At 37.9% G+C, this 25,240-nt stretch overlaps 1 protein-coding gene across 2 annotated transcripts in view; it reads left to right on the top strand.

The window, feature by feature from the left end:
- The window catches only part of SPIDR (scaffold protein involved in DNA repair), a 564,249-nt gene that overhangs the window by 408,618 nt on the left and 130,391 nt on the right, over window positions 1–25,240 (top strand). For both annotated transcript variants that reach the window (XM_080801921.1, XM_080801922.1), the window contains exons 9-10: window positions 13,755–13,950; window positions 15,715–15,962. In XM_080801921.1, the coding sequence (XP_080658047.1) occupies window positions 13,755–13,950; window positions 15,715–15,962 (444 nt within the window). The remainder of the gene's footprint in view (window positions 1–13,754; window positions 13,951–15,714; window positions 15,963–25,240) is intronic.

Genomic DNA, 25,240 nt, shown 5'->3' with positions numbered 1-25,240 from the left:
GGGGACATGGGTGGTCCTAAAGTTTGTGAAGTTAGCCTTAGAAGTCACTGGGCATAGTAGCCTCTTTCAAATCTAATCAATTAATGATCAAAAAGCATTTACTGATGAGTAGAATGTGGTATTGTTTATCCTGAAAATCAGGGTTTCCAGATAGCTCCATGGAACTTTCTGCAGTGATGGAAGTGTGTTGTCCACTATGATAAGCATAGCCACATGGAATACTAGAAATGTGGCTCATGCAAATTATGGAATTGAATTTTAAAATTTATTTTATTTTATTTAAATTTGATTAGCTACAAGTGCTTGTGGCTACCTTAAAGGCACAGGTGTAGAACTTGACTCTAAATGATCTGTTATCACCAGCGACCTTTGTGCAGTTAAATTTAAATTTAAGTTAAATTTAACTTAAATTTAAATTTAAAGTCCCTCCTTTGCAGCTTGTCAAACTGCCTAGCACTTGATAGGAACAAGAAGCATAATCTCCTATAGTCCCACCTAAATTTCATGCATTCTTGTTAGCCTGATCGAATCCTGTGGGGTAGCTAACCAACTCCTGTAAATTTGTATCACTTTCCCTTCTCATGCTTTGTTTCTTCCAGGAATAATGTCAGGAGCTTTCTTGCCAGGGTACAAGTGGTGCGTCTCATTCTTGTTCCAGGAAGGTAGCCTGGTATCTTGGAAAAAAAGAGACTAGCTTTAAAGCCAGATTGCTTATATTTCAGCCCTGGAATGGACCAGTGGTATAGAAGTGATTCTTATTTAGCCTCCTCTGAAGATTGGGTTAGTTATATTTATTCTATGGAGTGAAGACTGAAAGGACTGTGTACTAGCATGTAGGCCAGTGCAATAAGACCTAGCAGAATATTAAGCAGTAAGTATCAGTGGCAGAGAAAGTGTTAGGCAAATTAGCCTATTGAGTGGGTAACAAAAGTAATTGCTTCTACCAACCTGTATTTCTAGTTAATCTTGGAAATAACACTGAATAACCCTAGGCTTTGCCACACAGTAGATAGTGACTAATGTGAAATGACTGAAGATGAAACTCACCGTGGCAGCAGCACCACTGACAGCCTCATGCCCTGAGCCCTTGCAGGTGTGAAGCTGAATGGAGAACACATCAGTTCATTCATTTCATTCTCACAAGAGATCTGTGGAGTACCTCTAGCTACTGTTAATACTCCCATTTTATAGAAACAGAGTCGTAGGTGGAATTTGTGCACAGTCATACAGCTAATAAGTAGCAAAACCAGGATCTAAATCTAAGACATCTTAGATCCAAGACTCCTATCTTCTCTCTGGCGTCTCAAATTATTGTGTGCTATGCAGGAGACATTCATGGGCCTGGATGCTCCCCCCTTAGAACTTTCATTTTTCCAAGCCTTCATTTTAAATCTGTGCCATTCCCAGATTCCTACTTGGAACTGATTTAGCTATTTAAAAGTCACACATTTCTTTATAATGTGTCTGGCAAATAGGAATAAATTTTTATTCATTAGTTTAGGAAACATCTGTTGTGTTCCTTGCTGATGTCAAGTACTGTTTGGTGCTCAAAAATCAAAGATAAAAATGAAACAGCTGATATATTCTAGTAGTTGAGGATTTCTTTGTAGCAACAGACAAAAACACATCAGTGTAAAAAGCATTCTCAGTGCACAGAGAAAATAAGTTTTCCAAAGAAGCTAGAAGGACTGACATTCATTCAAACAACATTTTTTGTTTTTGTTATTGTTTGAACCAGCCCATCAAGACCTCTCACAGAGACATTTTAGAAGAGACTTCATTAATATGAAGAAGTCTATCCTCTGCCTCCCCATAGAAACCCATGTTCCTTCTATTGTAGCACAAAGAATGTTTTACTGCACTTTGTTGCTTCCATGATGTATGGCCCTACATGGATCCTAAGCCCTCTCGACTCCACACTCCAATGGCCCAGTCTCTTCTGGTGTGTTCACTAGCCACATTTTGGCCTGGAGTAGGTAAAGCTTACAGATGAAACTAAACTGTAAACAAAATTGGTTGGTTTCTCCCAAGCATGTCTTCAGTGAAAAGAAATATTAAACCTAGATTATGTTCTTCAGGAAACTACAGTTCCTACTCCAATCTTCTTTAGCTAGTTAGCCCTTAGAAGAGGAAAGGAAAGAAGGAAGAAGGGAAAAGAAAATTCTGCTTGTCTTTGTTTCCTTCGGGTCACTGCCTTAATCCTATTAACCCATTAATCCTCTTCACTCCCACCACAGATTTGTGTGAATTCTTCCTGGATAATAAACAAGCAAATTGACCTTATTTTATGTTTCAGAATAGATAGTTTGCTTTTTAAGGGGTTATGTGTCAATCACAATCACCCCTGTCAACATATTCAGTGCAAAATATAGTCTTGATTTAATCAGTTGCTAGACACAAAAACATAGAGGGAGGGAGAAAGAATCTCCAGCAGACTCTATGCGGAGCATGGAACCTGACGAAGGGCTCACTCTCACGACCCTGAAATCATGACCTGAGCTGAAACCAAGAGTCAGAGTTTCAACCAACTGAGCCATCCTGGTTTGCTATTTTTAATTCAGTTTAACCTCAGTGGCCTTAAAACAAGACTGAATTGGGCAGAACATAGTTCTAATATTGGTAATGTTTATCTGTAAACTGAAAGATTCTAAATATAAAAATTTTACTAGTGCTTGCTTCTTCACTTAGTTGTTTAAATAATATTACTTTATCTTATTTATCTTTATCTTTATCTTTATTTCAACTAATTAAGTTGAAAGGAAAGGCTGGAAGTTTATGACATCTTTTATCCATCTTGTTGTGTGGAACATATTTACTTTTTTTTAAATCTTTTTTTTTTTTTGTTAAGATTTTATTTATTTATTTGTCAGAGAGAGAGAGAGAGAGAGAGAGCAAGCACAGGCAGACAGAGTGGCAGAGGGAGAAGCAGGCTCCCTGCGGAGCAAGGAGCCTGATGTGGGACTCGATCCTAGGACGCTGGGATCATGACCTGAGCCGAAGGCAGCCGCTTAACCAACTGAGCCACCCAGGCGTCCCAACATATTTACATTTTTACCCAGACAGTACTAGACACTGTGCCCCACCCCTCCCCTCTTATTATAGCCTCTTCTTGCTGACTCTGTATCTGTCTCTCTGTCCCTCCCTTCCTCTAGTGTGTGTGTGTGTGTGCGTGTGTGTGTGTGTGTGTGTGTGTCTAGATCTGTCTCCATCTCTCGTAATTTTTTTCTTACTTCTGGTTACCATACCTATAGCCTATAGGCTTAAAACCTCACTATTGCAAATTTGTATTTGGATTGATTATACAGAAATATACTAGAGCTTTAAACCCTGACAACCACTAATATGTTCTGTATCTCTTTAGGGATTATTTGTTTTTCACTCAGCATAATTCCCTGGAGATTTATCCATGTCATCCTGTGTATCACTAGTTTCTTCCTTTTTATTGCTGTATAGTGTTCTGTGATGTGGATTTAACAGTTTGCTTAACCATTCACACCCAATGATTACATTTACATTTCCAATTGGAGACTATTATGAATATAGCTACTATGAACATTCCTACATAGGTTTTTGTATAAACATAAACGCCCAGGAGTGCAGTGGATTGTATGGTAATTGCATATTTAGTGTTTTTCAAAATTGCCAAAATTTTTCTGAGTACCTATATACCTTTACATTCCCACCAGCAATGTTTTTCTAGATCTTCATCTGCTATGGTGGTATCACTGTGTTTTGTTTTAACCATTTTGATAGTATAGAAGTATTATTATATACCTCTGTGGTTTTAATGTGTGTTTTCTTAAAGGCTAATGACATTGAACATCTTTTGATGTACTGATTTGCCATTTGTATATCTGTTGGATGAATTGTCTGTTCATGACAGTTGTCCATTCTCTAATTGTTCATTTCTTCATACTCACTTTTCAGATTTCTTTATATATTCTAGGTCATTGCTCTTTCTTAGATATGTGATTTGCAAATATCTTCCCTCTCTACCTTTTCGTCCTCTTTTTAAAAATTTATTTTTTTAATTTAAATTCAATTAATTAACATACAATGTATTGTTTGTTTCAGGGGAGGAAGTCAGTGATTCGTCAGTCATATATAATACCCAGTGCTCATTACAACATGTGCCCTCCTTCATGTCCATCACCCAGTTTCCCCATACCCCCACTTTTTGTCCTTTTTTTAGCAAGGTCTTTCTCAAAGCAAAAGTTTTTAGTTTTGATGAAGTCCAGTTGTCAATCTTTTTTCCTTTTTATGGGTAATTTTTTTTTAATCTCAAATCTAAGTACTCTTTTCCTAGCCTAAGTATTGAAGATTTTCTCCAATTTTTTTTCCTAAAAGTTTTATGGCTTTATAGTTTATCTTCATTATCAATTTTGAGTTAAATTTCATATAAAGTTTGAGATTTCATTGGAAGCTCATGCTTTTCTGATTATGAATATCCAGAGTCTACTTCCTTTATTGTATTGCCTTGGTACTTTTGTGAAAAATCAGTTGGGCGTATCTGTGGAGTCTACTTACAAGTTCTCTATTCTGCTTTATTGATCTGTTCCTCCTTTATTGTCTATTCCTCTACCAAATCCATACAGTATTGATTATTGTAACTATACATTAAGTTTTGAAATCAGATAGAGTGATTAGTCCCACTCTATTCTTTTTCAAAATTATTTTAGATATTCTAGTTCCTTTACCTTTCCATATAATTTTTTTTCCAACTTTGTTAAGGTGTATGGACATGTATATATTTAAGGTTTATAAGATGATAATTCAATATATATTGATATACATTGTGAAATAACTGCCATAATCAAACTAATTAATGTATCTTTCACCACATTAGTTACCTTTTTGTGTGTGTGGTGAAAACACTTAAGATCTACTTCATGGCAAAGTTCAACTATATAAAATATTTTTAACTATACTCACCATGCTATACATTAGACCTCTAGAACTCATTCACCTAATAACTGAAAGTTTGTGTCTTTTAACCAATAGCTCTCTTTTTTCCCATCCCATAGCCCCTGTTAACCACAATTCCACTCTTGCTTCTAGCAGTTCAATTTTTTTATTCCACGTATAAACAAGATTATAAAGTATTTAACATTCTGTGTCTCATTTATTTCACTTAGCATAATGTCCTCCAGGGTTGTCCCTAACCATGTTTTCACAAATGGCAGGATTTCCTCTTTTATGGCTGACTATTATTCACATGTGTACATGTACACATGTGCATATATACACCACATCTTCTTTATCTATTCATCTGTTGATAGGCATCTAGGTTCTTTCCATAGTTTGGCTATTGTGGACATTGCTGCTATAAACATCTGGGTGCAAGTGCCTCTTCGCATCACCACATTTGTATCTTTAGGGTAAATACCCAGTAGTGCGATTGCTGGGTCGTAGGGTAGCTTTATTTTCAACTTTTTGAGGAACCTCCATACTATTTTCCAGAGTGGCTGCACCAGCTTACATTCCCAACAACAGTGTAGGAGGGTTCCCCTTTCTCCGTATCCTTGCCAACTGACCTGTCATTTCCTGACCGGTTAATTTTAGCTATTTTGACTGGTGTGAGGTGGTATTACATTGTGGTTTTGATTTGTATTTCCCTGATGCTGAGTGATGTTGAGCACTTTTTCATGTGTCTGTTGGCCCCCTGGATGTCTTTTTCCCACCAATGTCTGTTCATGTCCTCTGCCCATTTCTTGATTGGATTATTTGTTGAGTTTGATAAGTTGAGTTGAGTGTTGAGCTTGATAAGTTCTTTACAGATTTTGGATACTAACCCTTTATCTGATATGTCATTTGTGAATATCTTCTCCCATTCTGTCAGTTGTCTTTTGGTTTAGTTGACTGTGTCCTTTGCTGTGCAAAAGTTTTTTATCTTGATGCAGTCCCAATAGTTCATTTTTGCCCTTGCTTCCCTTGCCTTTGGCAATGTTTCTAGGAAGAAGTTGCTGTGGCTGAGGTCAAGGACATTGTTGCCTGTGTTCTCCTCAAGGATTTTAATGGATTCCTGTGTCACATTGAGGTCTTTCATCCATTTTGAGTCTATTTTTGTGTGTGGTGTAAGGAAATGGTCCAGTTTTATTCTTCTGCATGTGGCTGTCCAATTTCCCCAGCACCATTTGTGCAGAGACTGTCTTTTTTCCATTGGACATTCTTTCCTGCTTTGTCAAAGATTAGTTGACCATAAATCTAAGGGTCTATTTCTGGGCTCTCTGTTCTGTTCCATTGATCTGTGTATCTGGTTTTGTGCCAGTACCATACTGTCTTGATGAGAACAGCTTTGTAATAGAGCCTGAAGTCTGGAATTGTAATGCCGCCAACTTTGACTTTCTTTTTCAACATTCCTATGGCTTTTCAGGGTCTTTTCTGGTTCCATATAAATTTTAGGATTATTTGTTCCATTTCTTTGAAATAGAACATCCTGATAGGGTATTTTGATAGGGATTCCATTAAATGTGTAGAATGCTTTAGGTAGCATAGACATTTTTACAATATTTTTTCTTCTAATCCATGAGCATTGAACGTTTTTCCATTTCTTTGTGTCTTCCTCAATTTCTTTCATGAGTACATTATAGTTTTTTGAGTACAGATTCTTTGTCTCTTTGGTTAGGTTTCTTCCTAGGTATCTTACAGTTTTGAGTGCAATTGTAAATGTGATTGAATCCTTAATTTCTCTTTCTTCTATCTTGTTGTTGGTGTATAGAAATGCAACTGATTTCTGTGCATTGATTTTATATCCTGACACTTTACTGAATTCCTGTATGAGTTCTAGCAGTTTTGGAATGGAGACTTTTGGGTTTTCCACATAAAGTATCATGTCATCTGCAAAGAGTGAGAGTTTGACTTCTTCTTTGCCAATTTGGATGCCTTTTATTTCTTTTTGTTGTCTGATTGCTAAGGCTGGGACTTCTAGTATTATGTTGAATAGCAGTGGAGATAGTGGACATCTCTGCTGTGTTCCTCAACTTGGCAGAAAAGCTTTTGGTTTTTCCCCATTGAGAATGATATTTGCTGTGGGTTTTTCATAGATGCCTTTGATGATATTGAGGTATGTACCCTCTATGCCTACACTGTGAAGAGTTTTGATCCAGAAAGGATGCTGTAGTTTGTTAAATGCTTTTTAAGCACCTATTGAGAGTATCATATGGTTCTTGTTCTTTCTTTTATTAATGTATTGTATCACATTGATTAATTTGCAGATGTTGAACCAACCTTGCAGCTCAGGAATAAATCCCACTTGGTTGTGGTGAATAATCCTTTTAATATACCGTTTGATCCTATTGGCTAGTATTTTGGTGAGAATTTTTGCATCTGTGTTCATCAAGGATATTGGTCTGTATTTCTCCTTTTTGATGGGATCTTTGTCTGGTTTTGGGATCAAGGTAATGCTGGCCTCATAAAATGAGTTTGGAAGTTTTCCTTCCATTTCTATTTTTTGGAACAGTTTCATGAGAATAGGAAATAATTCTTCTTTAAATGCTTGGTAGAATTCCCTTGGAAAGCCATCTGGCCCTAGACTCTTGTTTGTTGGGAGATTTTTGATGACTGCTTAAATCTCCTTACTGGTTATGGGTCTGTTCAGGTTTTCTGTTTTCTCTTGGTTCAGTTTTGGTAGTTTATACTCTAGGAATGCATCCATTTCTTCCACATTGTCAAATTTGCTGGCGTATACTTGCTCCTACTATGTTCTTATAATTGTTTGTATTTCTTTGGTGTTGGTTGTCATCTCTCCTCTTTCTTTCATGATTTTATTTATTTGGGTCCTTTTTCTTTTCTTTTTGATAAGTCTGGCCATGGGTTTACCCATCTTAATGAATAACAACCAGCTCCTAGTTTCATTGACTTGTTCTATTGTTTTTTTGGTTTCTATTTCATTGATTTCTGCTCTGATCTTTATTATTTCTCTTCTCCTGCTGGGTTTAGGCTTTCTTTGCTGTTCTTTCTCCAGTTCCTTCAGGTGTAGGGTTAACTTGTGTACTTGAGACCTTTCTTATTTCTTGAGAAAGGCTTGTATTACTATATACTTTCCTCTTAGAACCACCTTTGTGGTATCCCAAAGATTTTGAACATTTGTGGTTTCATTTTCATTTGTCTGCATGAATTTTTTTCAGTTCTTCTTTAATTTCCTGGTTGACCCATTCATTCTTTAGTAGGATGCTCTTTAGCCTCCATGGATTTGAGTTCTTTCCAACTTTCCTCTTGTGATTGAGTTCTAGCTTTAGAGCATTGTGGTCTGAAAATATGCAGGGAATGCTCCCAGTCTTTTGATACTGGTTGAGACCTGATTTGTGACCCAGAATGTGATCTATTCTGGAGAATGTTCCATGTACACTAGAGAAGAATGTGTATTCTGTTGCTTTGGGATGGAATGTTCTGTGTATATCTGTAATGTTCATATGGTCCAGTGTTTCATTTAAGGCCTTGTTGATCTTTTGCTTGGATGATCTGTCCATTTCAGTGAGGGGAGGGTTAAAGTCCCCTGCTATTATTGTATTATTGTCGATGTGTTTCTTTGATTTTGTTATTAATTGGTTTATATAGTTGGCTGCTCCCACATTAGGGGCATAGATATTTAAAATTGTTAGATCTTCTTGTTGGACAGACCCTTTGAGTATGATATAGTGTCCTTCCTCATCTCTTATTATAGTCTTTGGCTTAAAATCTAATTGATGTGATATAAGGATTGCCACCCCAGCTTTCTTCTGATGTCCATTAGCATGGTACATTGTTTTCCACCCCCTCACTTTAAATCTGGAGGTGACTTTGGGTCGAAAATGAGTTTCTTGTAGGCAACATATTGATGGGTTTTGTTTTTTTATCCATTCCAATACCCTGTGTCTTTCGATTGGGGCATTTAGCCCATTAGCATTCAGGGTAACTATTGAGAGATACGAATTTAGTGCCATTGTATTGCCTGTAAGGTGACTGTTATTGTATAGATTCTCTGTTCCTTTCTGATCTACTACTTTTAGGCTCTCTCTTTGCTTAGAGGACCCCTTTCAGTATTTCCTGTAGGGCTGGGGGTTTGGTGTTTGCAGATTCTTTTAATTTTTGTGTCCTGGAAGCTTTTTATCTCTCCTTCTATTTTCAATGATAGCCTAGCTGGATATAGTATTCTTGGCTGCATATTTTTCTCATTTAGTGCTCAGAATATATCATGCCAGTTCTTCCTGGCCTGCCAGGTCTCTGTGGATAAGTCTGCTGCCAATCTAATATTTCTACCATTGTATGTTACAGACTTCTTGTCCCACGCTGCTTTCAGAATTTTCTCTTTGTCACTAATACTTGTAAGTTTTACTATTTGATGGTGGGGTGTGGACCTATTTTTATTGATTTTGAAGGGGGTTCTCTGTGCCTCCTGGATTTGATGCTTGTTCACTTTGCCATATGAGGCAAATTCCCTACAGTAATTCACTACAATATACCTTCTCCCCTCCTCTTTCTTTCTTCTTCTTCTGGAATCCCAATTATTCTAATATTGTTTCATCTTACAGTATCACTTTTCTCTTGAATTCTCCCCTGGTGGTCCAATAGTTGTTTGTCTCTCTTTTGCTCAGCTTGTTTATTCTCTATCATTCTGTTTTCTATATCACAATTATCTCTTCTGCCTCATTTATCCTAGCAGTAAGAGCCTCCATTTTGATTGCACATCATTAATAGCCTTTTTTATTTCAACTTGGTTAGATTTTGGCTTATTTCTCCAGAAAGCGTTTCCTTAATATCTTCCATGTCTTTTTCAAGCTCAGTTAGCACCTTGAGAATCATATTTAGAACTCTACTTCTGACATATTACTAATATCTGTATTGATTAGGTCCCTAGCCATTGGTACTGCTTCTTGTTCTTTTTTTTTTTTTTTTTGTGGTGAGTTTTTCCTGTCTTGACATTTTATCCAGATAAGAGTATATGAACAAGAGAATAAAATAATAAAAGTGTGGCAAAGACCCCAGAAAAATGTACACTAACCAAATCAGAAGAATCCCAAAACCGGGGGGAGAAGAAAGGGGAAAGAAATAAATAAAACTAAAAAATTAAATATATAGATAGATACTAGACTGGTGAATAGAACAGTGCCACCCACTTGATTTTGGGTGTATTCTGGTCTCTTAGAAGAAACTACCTCCCAAAGTTTTAAAGAAAGAAACACACACACACACACACACACACACACACACACACACACAAATAAGGGTAAACACGATGAAGGGATGGAGTATGACTGTAAGGATGAAAATTTAAAAAAAAATTCTAAAGAAGGAATTGATAAGTTGGTTGGAAAAAGAAAAGAAAAAAAAGAGGAGAGTATGTGTTCTGACTGGAGACCAGAATTAAGCCACTTGCTAGATTTAGGGCATATCCGATCTATTAGAAGAAGTTTTATCCTAAGCCTGCAGGGATGGAAGTCCCAACACTCTATCCTGCCTTCTCTCACACTACCCTATGTAGGCTATGGAGACTTTTTATTACAGCCTGACCAGAGTGCGAGTCTGAGCTCCACACTCACCCTCTTCTGGTGTGTATGATAGTGGGTCACAGGTTTTCTGTGATGTTTGCCTAGAGTAGAGCAGTCATTTTCTAAAAGTTTTATATTTTATTAGGCTGTCCCTTAGTTCAAGAAAGTAAGCTTTTGTAGAGGATTTTATTTTTCCAGTGGTTTATAATAGAACTTATTTTTCTTCCTTATCTTTTTTTAATGTAATTTTATTTTATTTCTTTTCAGTGTTCCAAAATTCATTGTTTATGCACCATACCCAGTGCTCCATGCAATGCATGCCCTCCTTAAAACCCACCACCAGGCTCACCTATCCCCCCACCCCTCTCCCTTCCAAAACCCTCAGTTTGTTTCTCAGAGTCCACAGTCTCTCATGGTTTCTCTCTCCCTCCGATTTCCCCCAACTTACTTCTCCTCTCCATCTCCCAATTTCCTCCATGTTACTCCTTATACTCTATAAGTAAGTGAAACCATATGATAATTGATTCTCTCTGCTTGACTTATTTCACTCAGCATAATCTCTTCCAGTCCCATCCATGTTAATACAAAAGTTGGGTATTCATCCTTTCTGATGGAGGCATAATACTCCATTGTATATATAGACCATATCTTCTTTATCCATTTGTCTGTTGAAGGACATCTTGGTTCTTTCCACAGTTTGATGACTGTGACCATGGCTGCTATGAACATTGGGGTACAGATGGCCCTTCTTTTCACTACATCTGTATCTTTGGGGTAAATACCCAGGAGCGCAATTGCAGGGTCATAGGGTAGCTCTATTTTTAATTTCTTAAGGAATCTCCACATTGTTTTCCAAAGTAGCTGCACCAACTTGCATTCCCACCAACAGTGTAAGAGGGTTCCCCTTTCTCCACATCCTCTCCAATACATTTTGTTTACTGTCTTGTTAATTTTGGCCATTCTAAGTGATGTAAGGTGTTATCTCAATGTGGTTTTGATTTGAATCTCCCTGATTGCTAATGATGATGAACATTTTTTTCATGTGTCTGTTAGCCATTTGTATGTCTTTGGAGAAGTGTCTGTTCATGTCTTCTGCCCATTTTTTGACATGATTATCTGTCTTGTGTGTGTTGAGTTCAAGGAGTTCTTTGTAGATTTTGGATATCAGCCCTTTGTCTGTAGTGCCCTGATTAAAATGATTCAAAGTATAGGGATAGAGGAAACATTCCTCAACTTCATAAAAGCTATCTATGAAAAACCCACAGAGAATATCATTCTCAGTGGGAAAAAGCTGACAGCCTTCCATTTGAGATCAGGCATAGGACAAGGATGCCCACTCTCACCACTGTAGTTCAACATAGTACTAGAAGTCCTAGCAACAGCAATCAGACAACAAAAAGAAATCAAATATATTCATATTGGCAATGAAGAAGTCAAACTCTCTCTTCACAAATGACATGATACTTTATATGGAAAACCCAAAAGACTCCACCCCCAAACTACTAGAACTCATACAGCAATTCAGTAATGTGGCAGGATACAAAATCAATGTATAGAAATCAGTTGTTTTCTTATACACTAACAATGAAAATACAGAAAGGGAAATTGGAGAATCAATCCCATTTACTATAGCACCAAGAACCATAAGATACCTGGGAATAAACCTAACCAAAGCAGTAAAGGCTCTGTACTTGAGGAACTACAGAACACTCATGAAAGAAATTGAAGACGACACATAAAGATGTAGAGGCTTTTTTTTAATATAATTTTTTTATAAACATATAATGTATTATTAGCCCCAGGGGTACAGGTCTGTGAATCGCCAGGTTTACACACTTCACAGCACTCACCATAGCACATACCCTCCTGTAGAGGCTTTTTTATCTGTACCCATTGCTGTATCAGGATGCCATCTTCTTCAGTTTGAAGTCTGGGATATAAGAGGCAAACAGAAAACCCAGGAACTCACCACTATTGTTTCTTAAGTCTCAAGGTCTCTAGGACTGGTGTGCCTTCTTCTTTCCACTTTTCAATGTCTTATGTATAGTTGATATGTAATGTTAGGCATTTTAGTTGTGCTTAATAGGATAAATTAGGGATAATATGTCTACTCCCACCTTCCCAGAATGAGAAGTCCTGAATTTTCCTTAATGTTAAGTAGCACTACCTCCTTTGAGGAATGAGTGTTGAAGATGTCAAATTAGATGTCTGAAAGGAACCAGGAGAATTTTGTCTGTTATGTCCCCACATTCCTTTTCAAATTAAATATGAAGCATTTCTGTGACTGTGTTCTATTTGACAGTGAAGGTAGAAGCTTCTTTGGGTCTTGCTGTCATGTTCTTTGAAAGATTAGAGCTGTCAAAGTATCTGAAGGTTTCATTTGTAAATAACATTTATTTTAATGTCTGGGCAATTCTTGAGCCTGTTGATAGTCTTTGCTCACTCCCTGCATTTCTCCAAGGCCATCATCTACCAGAATAGGAAACCTGAGGGAACTCAAGCCCAGGCAGTGACATGGCCTTATTCCATTCCACCTCTCCTGACACAGACTTGCACTGGAAAAGTAAAATTAATTCTATTGACATTCACTCCTGAGCATGTGAGGGTGGGTGTCACTTCTGTTTGTTTGTTTTATTGAAGTATAGCTGACATACAATATCCCATTAGTTTCAGGTGTGCAAAATAGTGCTTTGGTAGTTCTGTGCATTACACAATGCTTACCACAATAGGTTACCATCTGTCATCATACAAAATTTTACAATGTTATTGACTCTGTCCCCTATGTGGTACTTCTTATCCCCATGACTTATTCATTTTAAAACTGCAGGTTTGTACCTCTGAATGCCCTTGACCCATTTTGTCCATCCCCCCAACCCCAAGCCCAGCCCCTCTGGCAACTACCAGTTTGTTTTCTGTATTTATGAGACTGTTTCTGTTTTTGTTTGTTTGTGTTGTTTTTTAGATTCCATATATAAGTGAGATCATATGGTATTTGCCTATCTTTGTCTGTCTTATTTCACTTAATATAATACTAAGTCTATTCATGTTACAAATGACAAGATTTCATTCTTTTTATGGCTGAATAATATTCCAATGTCTATATGTACCATATTTTCTCTATCCATTCGTTCATCTATGGCTGTGACTTAGAGGCCTGACTTTGTTTTATCTATCCATAGCAGGTGAGTCATTGCCCTTTATATTCCTGATTTAGCAAGAACATGAGGGAAACCCAACATTGTAAATAAACTGTAACTATAAACTGTTACATTTCTTTCTCTTTTTCAGGCAAACGCTTATTGCCCCAACTGGAAGTTGCCCTGTTATTCTGAATACTTACTTTTGTCAGAAAGTTGTTGCCAAAGAAGATACAAAAATAATACATGAAGTGCACTGTTGGGACACAGCCCTTCCAAGAAGAAGTATCACTTTGGCTCAGAGGTTTAGATTTAGGAATCTAACAAATATATCACCTGAAAGCCAGGTAAAATTTCATTTGTTTTAGATGTTTTATGCTTTGTGATAATACTGGATTTGAAAGATATAAGCAAGATGTTTACCTTTGGTTCCCCCTCAAATACTCAGTAAATGTATATGCTAGAACATCTTGTTATTACTGTTATGCCTGAAGAAAGTATGTAGTGGTTTAGTATTTAGTAGCCGTCTTTTCACAGGATTTCATCTATCTGTGTTTTTTTTAATCTTTATCCTACTATCAAAATATATGATTTTTTACTTTTTTATTCTCATTTTATAATTGTCTATGAATTTTGCTTAAGCTTTTTATTTATTAAATAAAAAAGTTATATTTTTCTTTTTCACAATATCTATATCTTTGGGATAAATAGAGCTGCACAAACTTGAAATTATATGCTGTTGATTGTTTTTTGAAATTTTTTTGGCCCTGGGTCATGATCATTTGTCAAGATAAATTTAGGGAACCCCCTAAATTTCACTCATAGAAGACATGAAGGGCACTCCAGGGACCGTTCCAGGTTTTAAGTGTCTGTGACTCCAGGTGTATCATCTCAGGTTCACCCAGTTAGCTGAATCAGCACTGAATGATTGGTTTGAATGCTAAGAATGCTTAGGCTGACAGATAGTATGAGGGGATATAAGAAAAAGAAAAGTAGGAGTTTCTGGGTGGCTCAGTCAGTTAAGCATCCGCCTTCAGCTCAGGTACATCTGGCTCCTTGCTCAGCATGGAGCCTGCTTCTCCCTCTGGCTGCCACTCCCCCTGCTTGTGCTCTCTCTCTCTTTCTCTCTGACAAGTGAATAAAATCTTAAAGGAAAAAAAGAAAAGTAGACAAACTTTCATCTTGTTTGTAAATATGTCAACAAGCCTACTCTCCCTTAAATTATCAAAAGAAGTATCTGAAGGGGATAATGGGAAAAAGGGGGCTCTCTAATTAATTTAATTTATGACTCTAAGTGCATTCCTGCTTTAACATTTAGTTGTAAATAGCTATTAATATTAAATTCTCGAGATAACATTTTGGTCTGACAACAGTGAGAACGAAGCCATTGTGTAACATCATGGTTATGAATATAGGCTTTGGAACCAGATATCCTGGTTCAAATTCTGCCTCAGTCATTTATTGTTGTAACACTGGGCAAGGTTAGTAATTTTTCTGTGTTTCAATATTTTTATCTTTAAAATGGTAATAATGGATATAACCTATCCACTTGGGTAGTTATGAAGTTAAATATGTTCACTGTGCAAGTATAGTGCATAAAGAAAACTGCCTGGAATGTGCTCTAGAAGTATTATTGTGATATTTAATATTATTGTAAAGGGTTGTTAGGAAGCTACATGAGCTGTGAAGTGTCTAGCCTAGTAGACTGCACACACCAAGAACTTAATAGTGACTTAATTTTGAAACCCTGGTCATTCTTTTGTTTTTTAGTTTGTCCTGTTGGGATTGTTTACCTCATAAAAGAAAAATTTTCTAAATTACCATGAAGTATTGTAATAGTAGGACTTTACATGTTTTCAAAGACCCAAAAATATCTGTGCTTCTATTGATTGGAAACACTCTTTGCTGTTCCCATGTTATCTTGTTCACCCTGCCCTCCTCAATAGTATTAGTTACCTGGCAGACACAGAGGCCCACGCAATGTTTTATCTTCATCATTCCTTTGGTATTCTGCAGTTACATCAGAAGATTGCCTCAGAAAGTCATGATTTGGAATGTACCATGCTGTTATGAGTTAAACTGAAATTGCTCCCTCTGCATGTCTTGGCCAGGTTATGTGTAGTGGTCTCACTACCATGAAGACAGACTGTACCCATGGACATGAAGAAGCAAAACAGTGCTTCCCAGCCCAAGCTCCCCTGAGAGATTCTCTTCTGGATGCAGTGGAAAGCCAGGGAAATGCCCCATGGTCAGGAGTTGGAGTCCGAGTGGTGGTACAGAGAGTTTACTGTCTTCCCTACAGATACCAGCAGGGAGGTGGCTCAGCTGCTCCACCTGACTCAGACCCACCCAGAGTTAGGTGAGTAATTAAGAAGAAAGCATGGGTGCTAGAGTCACTTAGAGAAAGTAGAGACTCTTACTGGAGAAAGAGACTCTTGGCTGCATTTACCATATACTTGATTTTTCTTTTTGTTGTTGTTGTTGTTGTTTTCTTGCATCAAAATTTGAGCCATGTGGTTTGACAAAAGAGTCTGTTTATTTAATATAAAAAGTTCTACTAAAAATTTAATTTGTTGTATTTACTTTTACCTTTAATGGTTCATCTTATTGAAAGTAATATAGACAAGAAATACTGGTATTCTTCCATAAAAGCCGGGACATGTGGTTAACCATACCTAAAAAGACCACTGCAGTATCTGTCAAGGTTTATATACCTTAAAAATCTAAATAAATAAATGGCAGTTAGTGAATCTGTGACTTTCAAAGAGTACTTTTCTAACCTGTGTCAGCACTACCTAATAGAACTTTCTGCAATGATATAAATGTTGTGTATTTGTACTATTCAGTGAGGTAGTCACTGACCACGTATGGTTACTGGGCACTCAGAAATGGCTAATAGGACTAAGGAACTAAATTTCAAGTTTTATTTAATTTTAATTAACTTTTAAATTAAAATTTAACTATTTTAAGTGGCCCCATGTGACTAGTAGCTACCTTGGTGGACAGGACAGCTACATGAGCCAAACCCATAATTCAAAGTACTTTGCTCGTACTAATTATGAGAATGATACCTTCTTTTACTTGTATTTAGGCCCTTCCTGTATTTTTTCAAATAGCTGTAGTCATGTCATTGACTGAAGAGTTTATTTATGTCATAGCCTTGGCATAGCCTTTTGAAGTTATATTTCTTTCTATGTGAAACTGCCCTCAAAGCAATGAGATGGACTTATAATATAACAGAAATTAAAAGTATAGATGCCAATTCATCAAACTTTTTTTATATCTACTCTTTTTTTTATATCTGCTCTTAAAATAAAACACATGTTGAAGAAACAGTAATTACAATAATATCCTACTCTTAGAGTGCCTTCTGATACCATTCAGAAGGAGCGACAAGAAACTTTCCTGTGTTAATTATGAATCTTCTTCGTGCAGGTGGTGCTTTATTTGAAAGTCTTGTGAATTCCAAAAAGGCTCCTTTAGGTGTAGAATTAGAGAATATTTCTTTTGGATTTATAGGAAAAATTTTAATTTTATTTTGTTTGGAATATGTGTATGTCTGAGATGATTGTATCAATTGTAGGGTTTTTAACTTGTAGGCGTAGACCATTCTCGTAGCCTTTAACTTAAATCTGTGGTAAACCTAAATAGAATTATCTGAGCCAGTTATAGATCAGGCATAGGTTTTGTTTTGTTTTACATTTTTCGTGGAATGTATACAGCATTAGGCTTCAGAGAAGGAACTACTGAGTAACCTAAGCAATGATGATTTAAAGCTTCTCCAGACCAGCACACAGACCAGACACTCAGAGGAGACTGGGGATAGCAAGGACTGAGTCACAATGATGAGAAGTCAAGGTGAAATTGACAGTGAGGTTGCTTCCTTATGAGTAATCATAAGGAATGGACACCTTGAATCCTGTCCTTCTAGTTCCTTTGGTGGTACTTGTTTTACTTGTTAAGCAAAAAGAAGAATTGGAAGCTGACTTCTGGTGAATTGCTGCCAATGGCTAGCATTATGAATATTTTGGATTTGTACCTTAGAGCATACACTGGGACATATCAAATGAGACTGTGCTAAATTGTGGATTGAAAAAAGGATGGGCATAAACCTCAAAAATAAGAAAATAGCATTGTTATTCCGATGTAATTGAATATGCATTATGTGTACTGTGTTCCTGTAGCACACATGAAATTATACAATGTTAAGGCTAGATGATACTAGTCACATTTCACAGATGAGGAAACTGAGCCTTCTTACTTGCTGACAGTTATACAGGTGGACAAAAAGAATAACATCATAAGATATAGAATCCCAAACATGTCAGGGTTGTAGAGAGTATGGAGCTGAAAGAAAGAGGATAAAATTGAGTTAGGACCAACCTGTGATTGATTAAGTCTGACTGGGGACCGGTGGCCCAGGGCGGAGGGGGGAGCAATCAGGTCATCCTGGGCAGTAGGAGTAGTGAAAGTGCCCAGCCATGGGGAGAATTGATTGGATTGTGTAAGAAAATGAATCTTTGGACAGAAAGTCATAGCATTTGAGCTTGGGTGTGAGAACAAGGCTTCTGAGATGTCTTTTGGGTACAAAAAGGTATTATTGTAAAACTGATTATTAATATTTTCTAGATTCATAATGCTATAAAAATCAAATTCTAGTTTACAAACAAAATTAATGTAGAAGTAAAATTATACTTAACCCTCTACTAATTCTTTGCTAATGTATATTATAAAAAGCATTAAATATCTGCTTTGGAGGATCATTTAGAAACGTGTTTTCTAATGTAGACTTTTGTTCATACACATGTAGCATGTACCTAAGAGAAAACATTGCTAAAAGACTTAAGTTTATAGTTTGGAAGATTCTTTTCTACTTAGTAGAAAACTTAGGTGAACTCCCGTGCAGCACATGGGAGTCATTCTCATCCAGAGGCATGACTGCAGCAGACAGGGAAAATGGCATAGTGATCCCTTACACTGCGGGCAGCTCCAGGTCTGCTGTCTTGCCATAACCTGCTATGCCCCAGAGATCTTTCTATCAGTGAACTCAAAAACAATGTTGATCACTATGTGTTTTCCATAACGTTCCAGAAATTACCATATCCCAAGAAATTAAGGCCTGGAGAAAAAGAAAGAAAGTGTAATATGGTAGATATTTTGCAATTATATTATAATAATCCTCTCTTTTCTGCCTAAATGAGGCCAGATGACTCCTCATGGAGCCTTGTGGTGTGTCTTATATCTATGTGTACTTAGCACCTCAACCATAGATGTCTGTATCAATTTGTTCCCAGTGCTATAGTAGTCTCTCTTTTCTAAGATCAATAAGAGCTCATCTTCTGATGCGACAGCCAGATTGTTGCCAACTTTGAAATAAAAGGAAATTCATTTGGAGCCAGCCAGTCCTGAACAAGGTCCCATAAGTTCAGTCAAAAGGTTCATTTCCTCTAAGCTGTGAAACATCATCTGAATACACTTTAGATTTCAGGGGTGTCTGAGTAGCTCAGTTTGTTGAGCGTCCAGCTCTTGGTTACGGCTCAGGTTGTGAGCTCATGGATTGTGGGATAGAGCCCTCCGTCCAACTTCATGCTCATTGAGGGGTCTGCTTAAAGATTCTCTCCCTCTGCCCCTCCCCCCACTTGCATTGCTCACGCTCTCTCTAAAATAAGTAAATCTTTCAAATAACACATATAGGGGTGACTGGGTAGCTCATTGGGTTAAGCCTCGGCCTTCGGCTCAGGTCATGGTCCCAGGGTCCTGGGATCGAGCCCCACACTGGGCTCTCTGCTCAGCGAGGAGCCTGTTTCCCCCCACCACCTGCCTTTCTGCCTACTTGTAATCTCTTTCTCTCTCTCTGTCAAATAAATAAAATCTTTTAAAAAAATATATATATATATACACACACACACATATGTATACACTTTAGATTTCAGAAATACAACATGTAAGAGTCTCCTGCCCCTTGTTCTTCTGGATAACCCCTTTTAACTCAAGCTACTAAACACTTCTACAAAGTTTCTCTAGGTGTTATAGGTCAGAATAACCAATACAAACCTAAGTTTTATAAATCACTAAAATCAAAAGTAACGAAAAACCAACTCTGAAGGTACTCCATAAGCACTAATCTAGGCAGACTGTCCAGAGCCCAAACCCACCTTTATCTAGATTCACTATATATTGAATGAATGTTAAATAAATGCATGACTAATAAAGCAATAAGGTTTTTGGGGGGTTTTTTGTTTGTTTGTTTGTTTGTTTTTGGCAGAAAGGGAGCACTGCTCTTGGAGAAAATTTGTAATAGAGGAAACTGAGGCCAAAAAAAAAGTAAATGAATTTCCTAGTGACTCCCTACCTCATGGTAGAGCAGACTCTGGACCATGTTACCTTACTCTCCATCCATGCTGGTTGCCATTAAACATTGACTTTCTTTCTCCCTTTCTGAAACATCTGCTCCCTTTCTCCTTCAGATATTTAACTAAGGGACAAATAATTTAATTTTATCTTCTAGAGATGTACATTTTTTTTTATTTTAATTTTAATTTTTTACTTTTTAATTGATTTTTTATTAACATATAACATATTATTTGTTTCAAGGATACAGGTCTGTGAATCATCAGTCTTACACAATTCACAGCACATACCCTCCCCAATGTCCATAACGCGGTCACTCGATCCCTCCCCTCCCACCCTCCAGCAACCCTCAGTTTGTTTCCTGAGATTAAGAATCTCCTATGATTCCTCTCCACCAACCCCCCCACCCTGTCCCATCTTGTTTCATTTTTCCCTTCCTTCCCCCTGCAAACCCACGCCCTGCCTCTCAAAATCCTCATATCAGGGAGATCCTATAATTATCTTTCTCTGATTGGCTTATCTCATTTAGCATGATACCCTCTAGTTCCATCCACATCCCTGCAAATGGCAAGATTTCATGTTTTTTGTTGGCTGCATGGTATTCCATTGGGGGAAAAATAATACACACACACACACATCTTCTTTATCCATTCATCTGTTGATGGATATCTAGGCTCTTTCCATAGTTTGGCTATTGTGGACATTGCTGCTAGGAATATTTGAGTGCACATGCCCCTTCAGATCCTTACATTTGTATCTTTAGGGTAAATACCCAGTAGTGCGATTGCTGGGTCTTAGGGTAGCTCTATTTTCAGCTTTTTGAGGAAACTCCATACTGTTTTCTAGAGTGGCTGCACCAGCTTGCATTCCACCAACAATGTAGGAGGGTTCCCCTTTCCGCATCCTTGCCAACACCTTTTGTTTCCTGACTGGTTAATTTTAGCCATTTTGACAGATGTGAGGTGGTACATCACTGGAGATGTACGTTCTTTCTTGCCTCTCATTGCAGAAGTATTGATAATGGGAGACTTAAGTTTTTTGTGACGTCATTTAATTCAAACAGTTTGCTCAGTGGTCTTATGTTTAGGCAAAAGCTGGAATGACAGAACCTCCCAGTTTAACAGTTATCCTGCATTATAGCTGTATGAAAATTCGTTGAGTGGAACTCAGGAAAATAGCACATTTTTTTTTCTCCAAACTTTGTTATTTTGTTTTTTCATCTTTTGACTCTTCCTTTAGTCTCTTTTTCTGTATTTCTTTTTCCTTTTCACTAGGGAAAATTTTTAAAAATCTACCAGTGTCCTAGGGCTAGGTTCTGGGTCCTCAGTGATTAACAGAATCAGACATAGTCCTTGTGCTCATGGAGCATCATACAGTGGGGAAGTCCCACACGAAACAATTAAAAACAAATGCATTTATGATTATAAGTTGTGATAAGTGCTCTGGTAAAAAAAAAAAAAAAAAGTAGGACACTAGGAGAGAGATCAATGGAGAAGGGACAGTATTTAGTTTAGAGGATTTAAGGATGGGTATTGTAAGGCAGTACTATCTAAGCTGGGACCTGAAAGATAAGTAGATTTTAGGTAAAAAGAAGATGAAAGAGGGGTGCCTGGGTGGCTCAGTGGGTTAAAGCCTCTGCCTTCGGCTCAGGTCATGATCCCAGGGTCCTGGGATCGAGCCCTGCATCGGGCTCTCTGCTCAGCAGGGAGCCTGCTTCTTCCTCTCCCTCTCCCTGCCTCTCTGCCTACTTGTGATCTCTGTCTGTCAAATAAATAAATTAATTAAATCTTTAAAAAAAAAAAGAAGAAGGGGTGCCTGGGTGGCTTAGTGGGTTAAAGCCTCTGCCTTTGGCTCGAGTCATGATCCTGGGGTCCTGGGATCGAACCCCACATCAGGCTCTCTGCTTACTGGGGTGCCTGCTTCCTCCTCCTCTCTCTGCCTGCCTCTCTGCCTGCTTGTGATCTCTGTCTGTCAAATAAAAAAATTTTTAAAAAAAGAAGAAGAAGAAGAAGAAGATGAAAGAGAATTGCAGTGAGGAAGAGAATACCTGTGAAAGCTCCTAGGGGTGCCTGCCTGGGTGGCTCATTCGATTTGGCATCTACCTTTGGCTCAGGTAATGATTCTGGAGTACTGAGATTGAGCCCCACATAGGGCACCCTTGCTCAGCAGGGAGTCTGCTTCTCCTTTTCCTTCTGCCTTTCTGCTGCTTATGCTTTGTCTGTCTGTGTCTCTCTCTTTCTTTCAAATAAGTAAATAAAATCTTTAAAAAAAAAAAAAAGAAAGAAAGAAAAGAAAAGAAAAACTTTGAAAGTTCCTAGACAGGATGGAGAAGCTGATATGACCAAGACATGTAGGCCATTGGGATAACCCAGAGACAGGCCAGGTGTAGGCTGCACATATGATCTGTAGTATTTGCCATGGCTGTCCACTGACCCAAAATAAACTTTACCTGTTTGGATGATGACTTTAGTTGTCAGATAGAAAATGGTTTGGGAAGAGGAAGAGCATATGAGGCAGTTCCCATTGGGAGTGGAGAGACCAGAAAGAGGCAGACTGAAGGAGTCCAAGTCAGCCTGGGCTCCTGAGTCTTACACAGCACCACTGGGATGTGGAGAAAAGATCACCTTCTAGATGTATGTGAAGACTTGAGAATAGATTGGGAGCGTGACATAGAAAGAAATAATAAGAATAAGAAGAATAAGAATTAATAAGAGTAAGCAATCAGTTTGATTGCTCAGTGGAATGATGAGCTAATTACTGAAGTGAGGAAAAATGGGATGAGAATAATTTTGGAGGGAAGCTCAAGAATTCAGTTTGGGGCCTATTTAGTTTGACATTCCTGAGACATCTAAGGAGAAGTGTCACATAAGAATGTTGAATATAAAGATCTCACATTCAGAGAAAGATTTTAGGATGGAGAATAAACATTTGGCAGTTTTCAGTCAGGACATATATTTGTCCATGGTGCTGAGCTCCAAAGGCACTAGAGGGCATTGAGTAAAAGGCAGATACCCCCAGCCTTCATCTCAGGTGGTTTCTCCTGCTCCACATCTCCTTACCCCCAGCTAGTCTCTAAAACCAGAATGGCAGATGAGATCATATTAGGGAAAAAGTAGACACAAAGAAAAGAAGTGCTAGCATGGGTATCTAGTCCTGTAGCCTAGAAGAGGAGACCAGCAAAGGAGACTAAAGAAGGGCTAATGGTAGAAGAGGAAACTCAATGCACTGTGGCAGGCACATAAGATAGAGGATTTTCCATGTGTGCAAGTGGCAGCTAAGTTGGTAATGCAGAGAAGCCTAATAAAATAAGGACTGAAAATGTGTATAGCAGATTGCTGAGAAGTTCTATATAACTTTATGAACAGGAGGTGAATGGAGACGTGAAACTGGAAGCTAGTTGGTGGGGATTTGAAGAGTGAGTGGGAAGGATGGACAGGTTTTGATAGCAAATGCTTTATTGATGCATAAGGGAATGAGAATGTCAAATGTTCAATAGACCAAGAAAACTCATGAGGGCATCTGTCCATGATTTCCAGTATAGGTACCATTTTTCTTTTAAAAATACATTGAGGCACACTTACTGTGATAAGCACTGAGTAATATATAGAATTGTTAAATCACTATATTGTACACCTGAAACTAATATAACATTGTATGTTAAGTATATTGGAATTAAAATTTTTAAAATACATTGAGGTGGAGGCAGGCAATTAATGGGAAGAGCAGAAGGTCTGCTATCAGATTGGTCCAGGTTCAAATGCTGATTCTGCCTCTTAGTTGGAAGACTTGGGGCAAATTCTGTTTCCTTATTTACAAAATTGGAATTATTTCTTTCCATTATTCAAGTTCATGATGAAGATTAACTGAGATTATGTATGTAATGTGTTTAACTTTATGCTTCTCTTATAAGGACTCAATAGAAGGTGGCTCACTAGCTCTTTAAAAGCAAGTGCAAAGACTTAAAAATTGTAAAATACTGATAAATAATGTTGTTACAGTAATAGAAACCAAAAATAAACAAAGAAGATCGTATTACAAACCAGCATTCATGTTAGAGTTAAGTCTGTTGCCTGGCTGCAGGAGAAGCTTGATTGAAGATGGGTTTTTTTTTTTTTTTAAAGCTTTTTTTTTTTTTTTAAAGATTTTATTTATTTACTGGACAGAGATCACAAGTAGGCAGAGAGGCAGGCAGAGACAGAGGAGGAAGCAGGCTCCCTGCTGAGCAGAGAGCCCGATGCGGGGCTCGATCCCAGGACTCTGGGATCATGACCTGAGCCGAAGGCAGAGGCTTCAACCCACTGAGCCACCCAGGCGCCCCGAAGATGGTTTTTACTCCTGTCCTTTTGCATCACCCCCCCTCCCCCCGCCCCGGCTGCACCCTGCCTCACCATCAATAAGGAGTTGCTGCTCATTTACTTTAAAAAACAAACATTTATGTAAATTCATACATATGGAATGGGACTACTGCCTTCTGAGTGATGGAGACCTAAAAGTTCCTCTGTAATAAATACTTTGCAGGGATGCCTGGGTGGCTCAGTTGGTTAAGCGGCTGCCTTCAGCTCAGGTGATCCCAGGGTTCTGGGATCAAGTCCCACCTCGGGCTCCCTGCTCAGCAGAGAGCCTGCTTCTCCCTCTCCCTCTGCCTGCTGCTCTACCTACTTGTGCTATCTCTCTGTCAAATAAATAAATTCTTTACATTAAAAAAAAAACCACTTTGCAGAAAACTGCCCTAGTGCTGGGTCCAGTATTGGATGGTGGTGGTAATTATGGCTGGTATATTTTTGTCTTTGTCTAGGAGATTTAAAGACATCCCAGACTCCTGATGGTGAAAATAATACAATATTAAAGCAGAATGAGCAACGTGAACTAGTAGATAGTAAATGTGATGATTACTGTCCTGTATGATGATTAGCTTTTGCCTGTATTTGGACAGTAGGGAAAGACTTGTATCAAGTTTGCAAGATTCCTTTTGATGAGAAGGCTGAGAGCTGTGGCACATTGATTCCCCAGCTCTGTGCTCACCAGCCAGGTGCATGCAACTCCTCCCTGCTTGTGAAGATTTGCTTTTCTTCCTATTAAATGATTGGATTTTATAGTGGACTCATGTCTCCTTTTCTATGTGTAGAGATGGAGTGGCATGGCATTCTTTCTCCAGAACAGAGATACATATGTGTCAGTGATGAAAGAGCCCAGAGGAAAGAGTACATCAACAGTACACAGGACCATTTCATTCCATTTCATTTCACCTGTTGTTTCTGCTTACTACCACATACCAGAATCTGTGGA

This window comes from Martes martes, assembly GCF_963455335.1.
Source record: "Martes martes genome assembly, chromosome: 4".
Lineage (NCBI taxonomy): Eukaryota > Metazoa > Chordata > Mammalia > Carnivora > Mustelidae > Martes > Martes martes.
The sequence above is the reverse complement of the archived record's forward strand: the minus strand, read 5'-3'. Positions and strand labels throughout refer to the sequence as shown.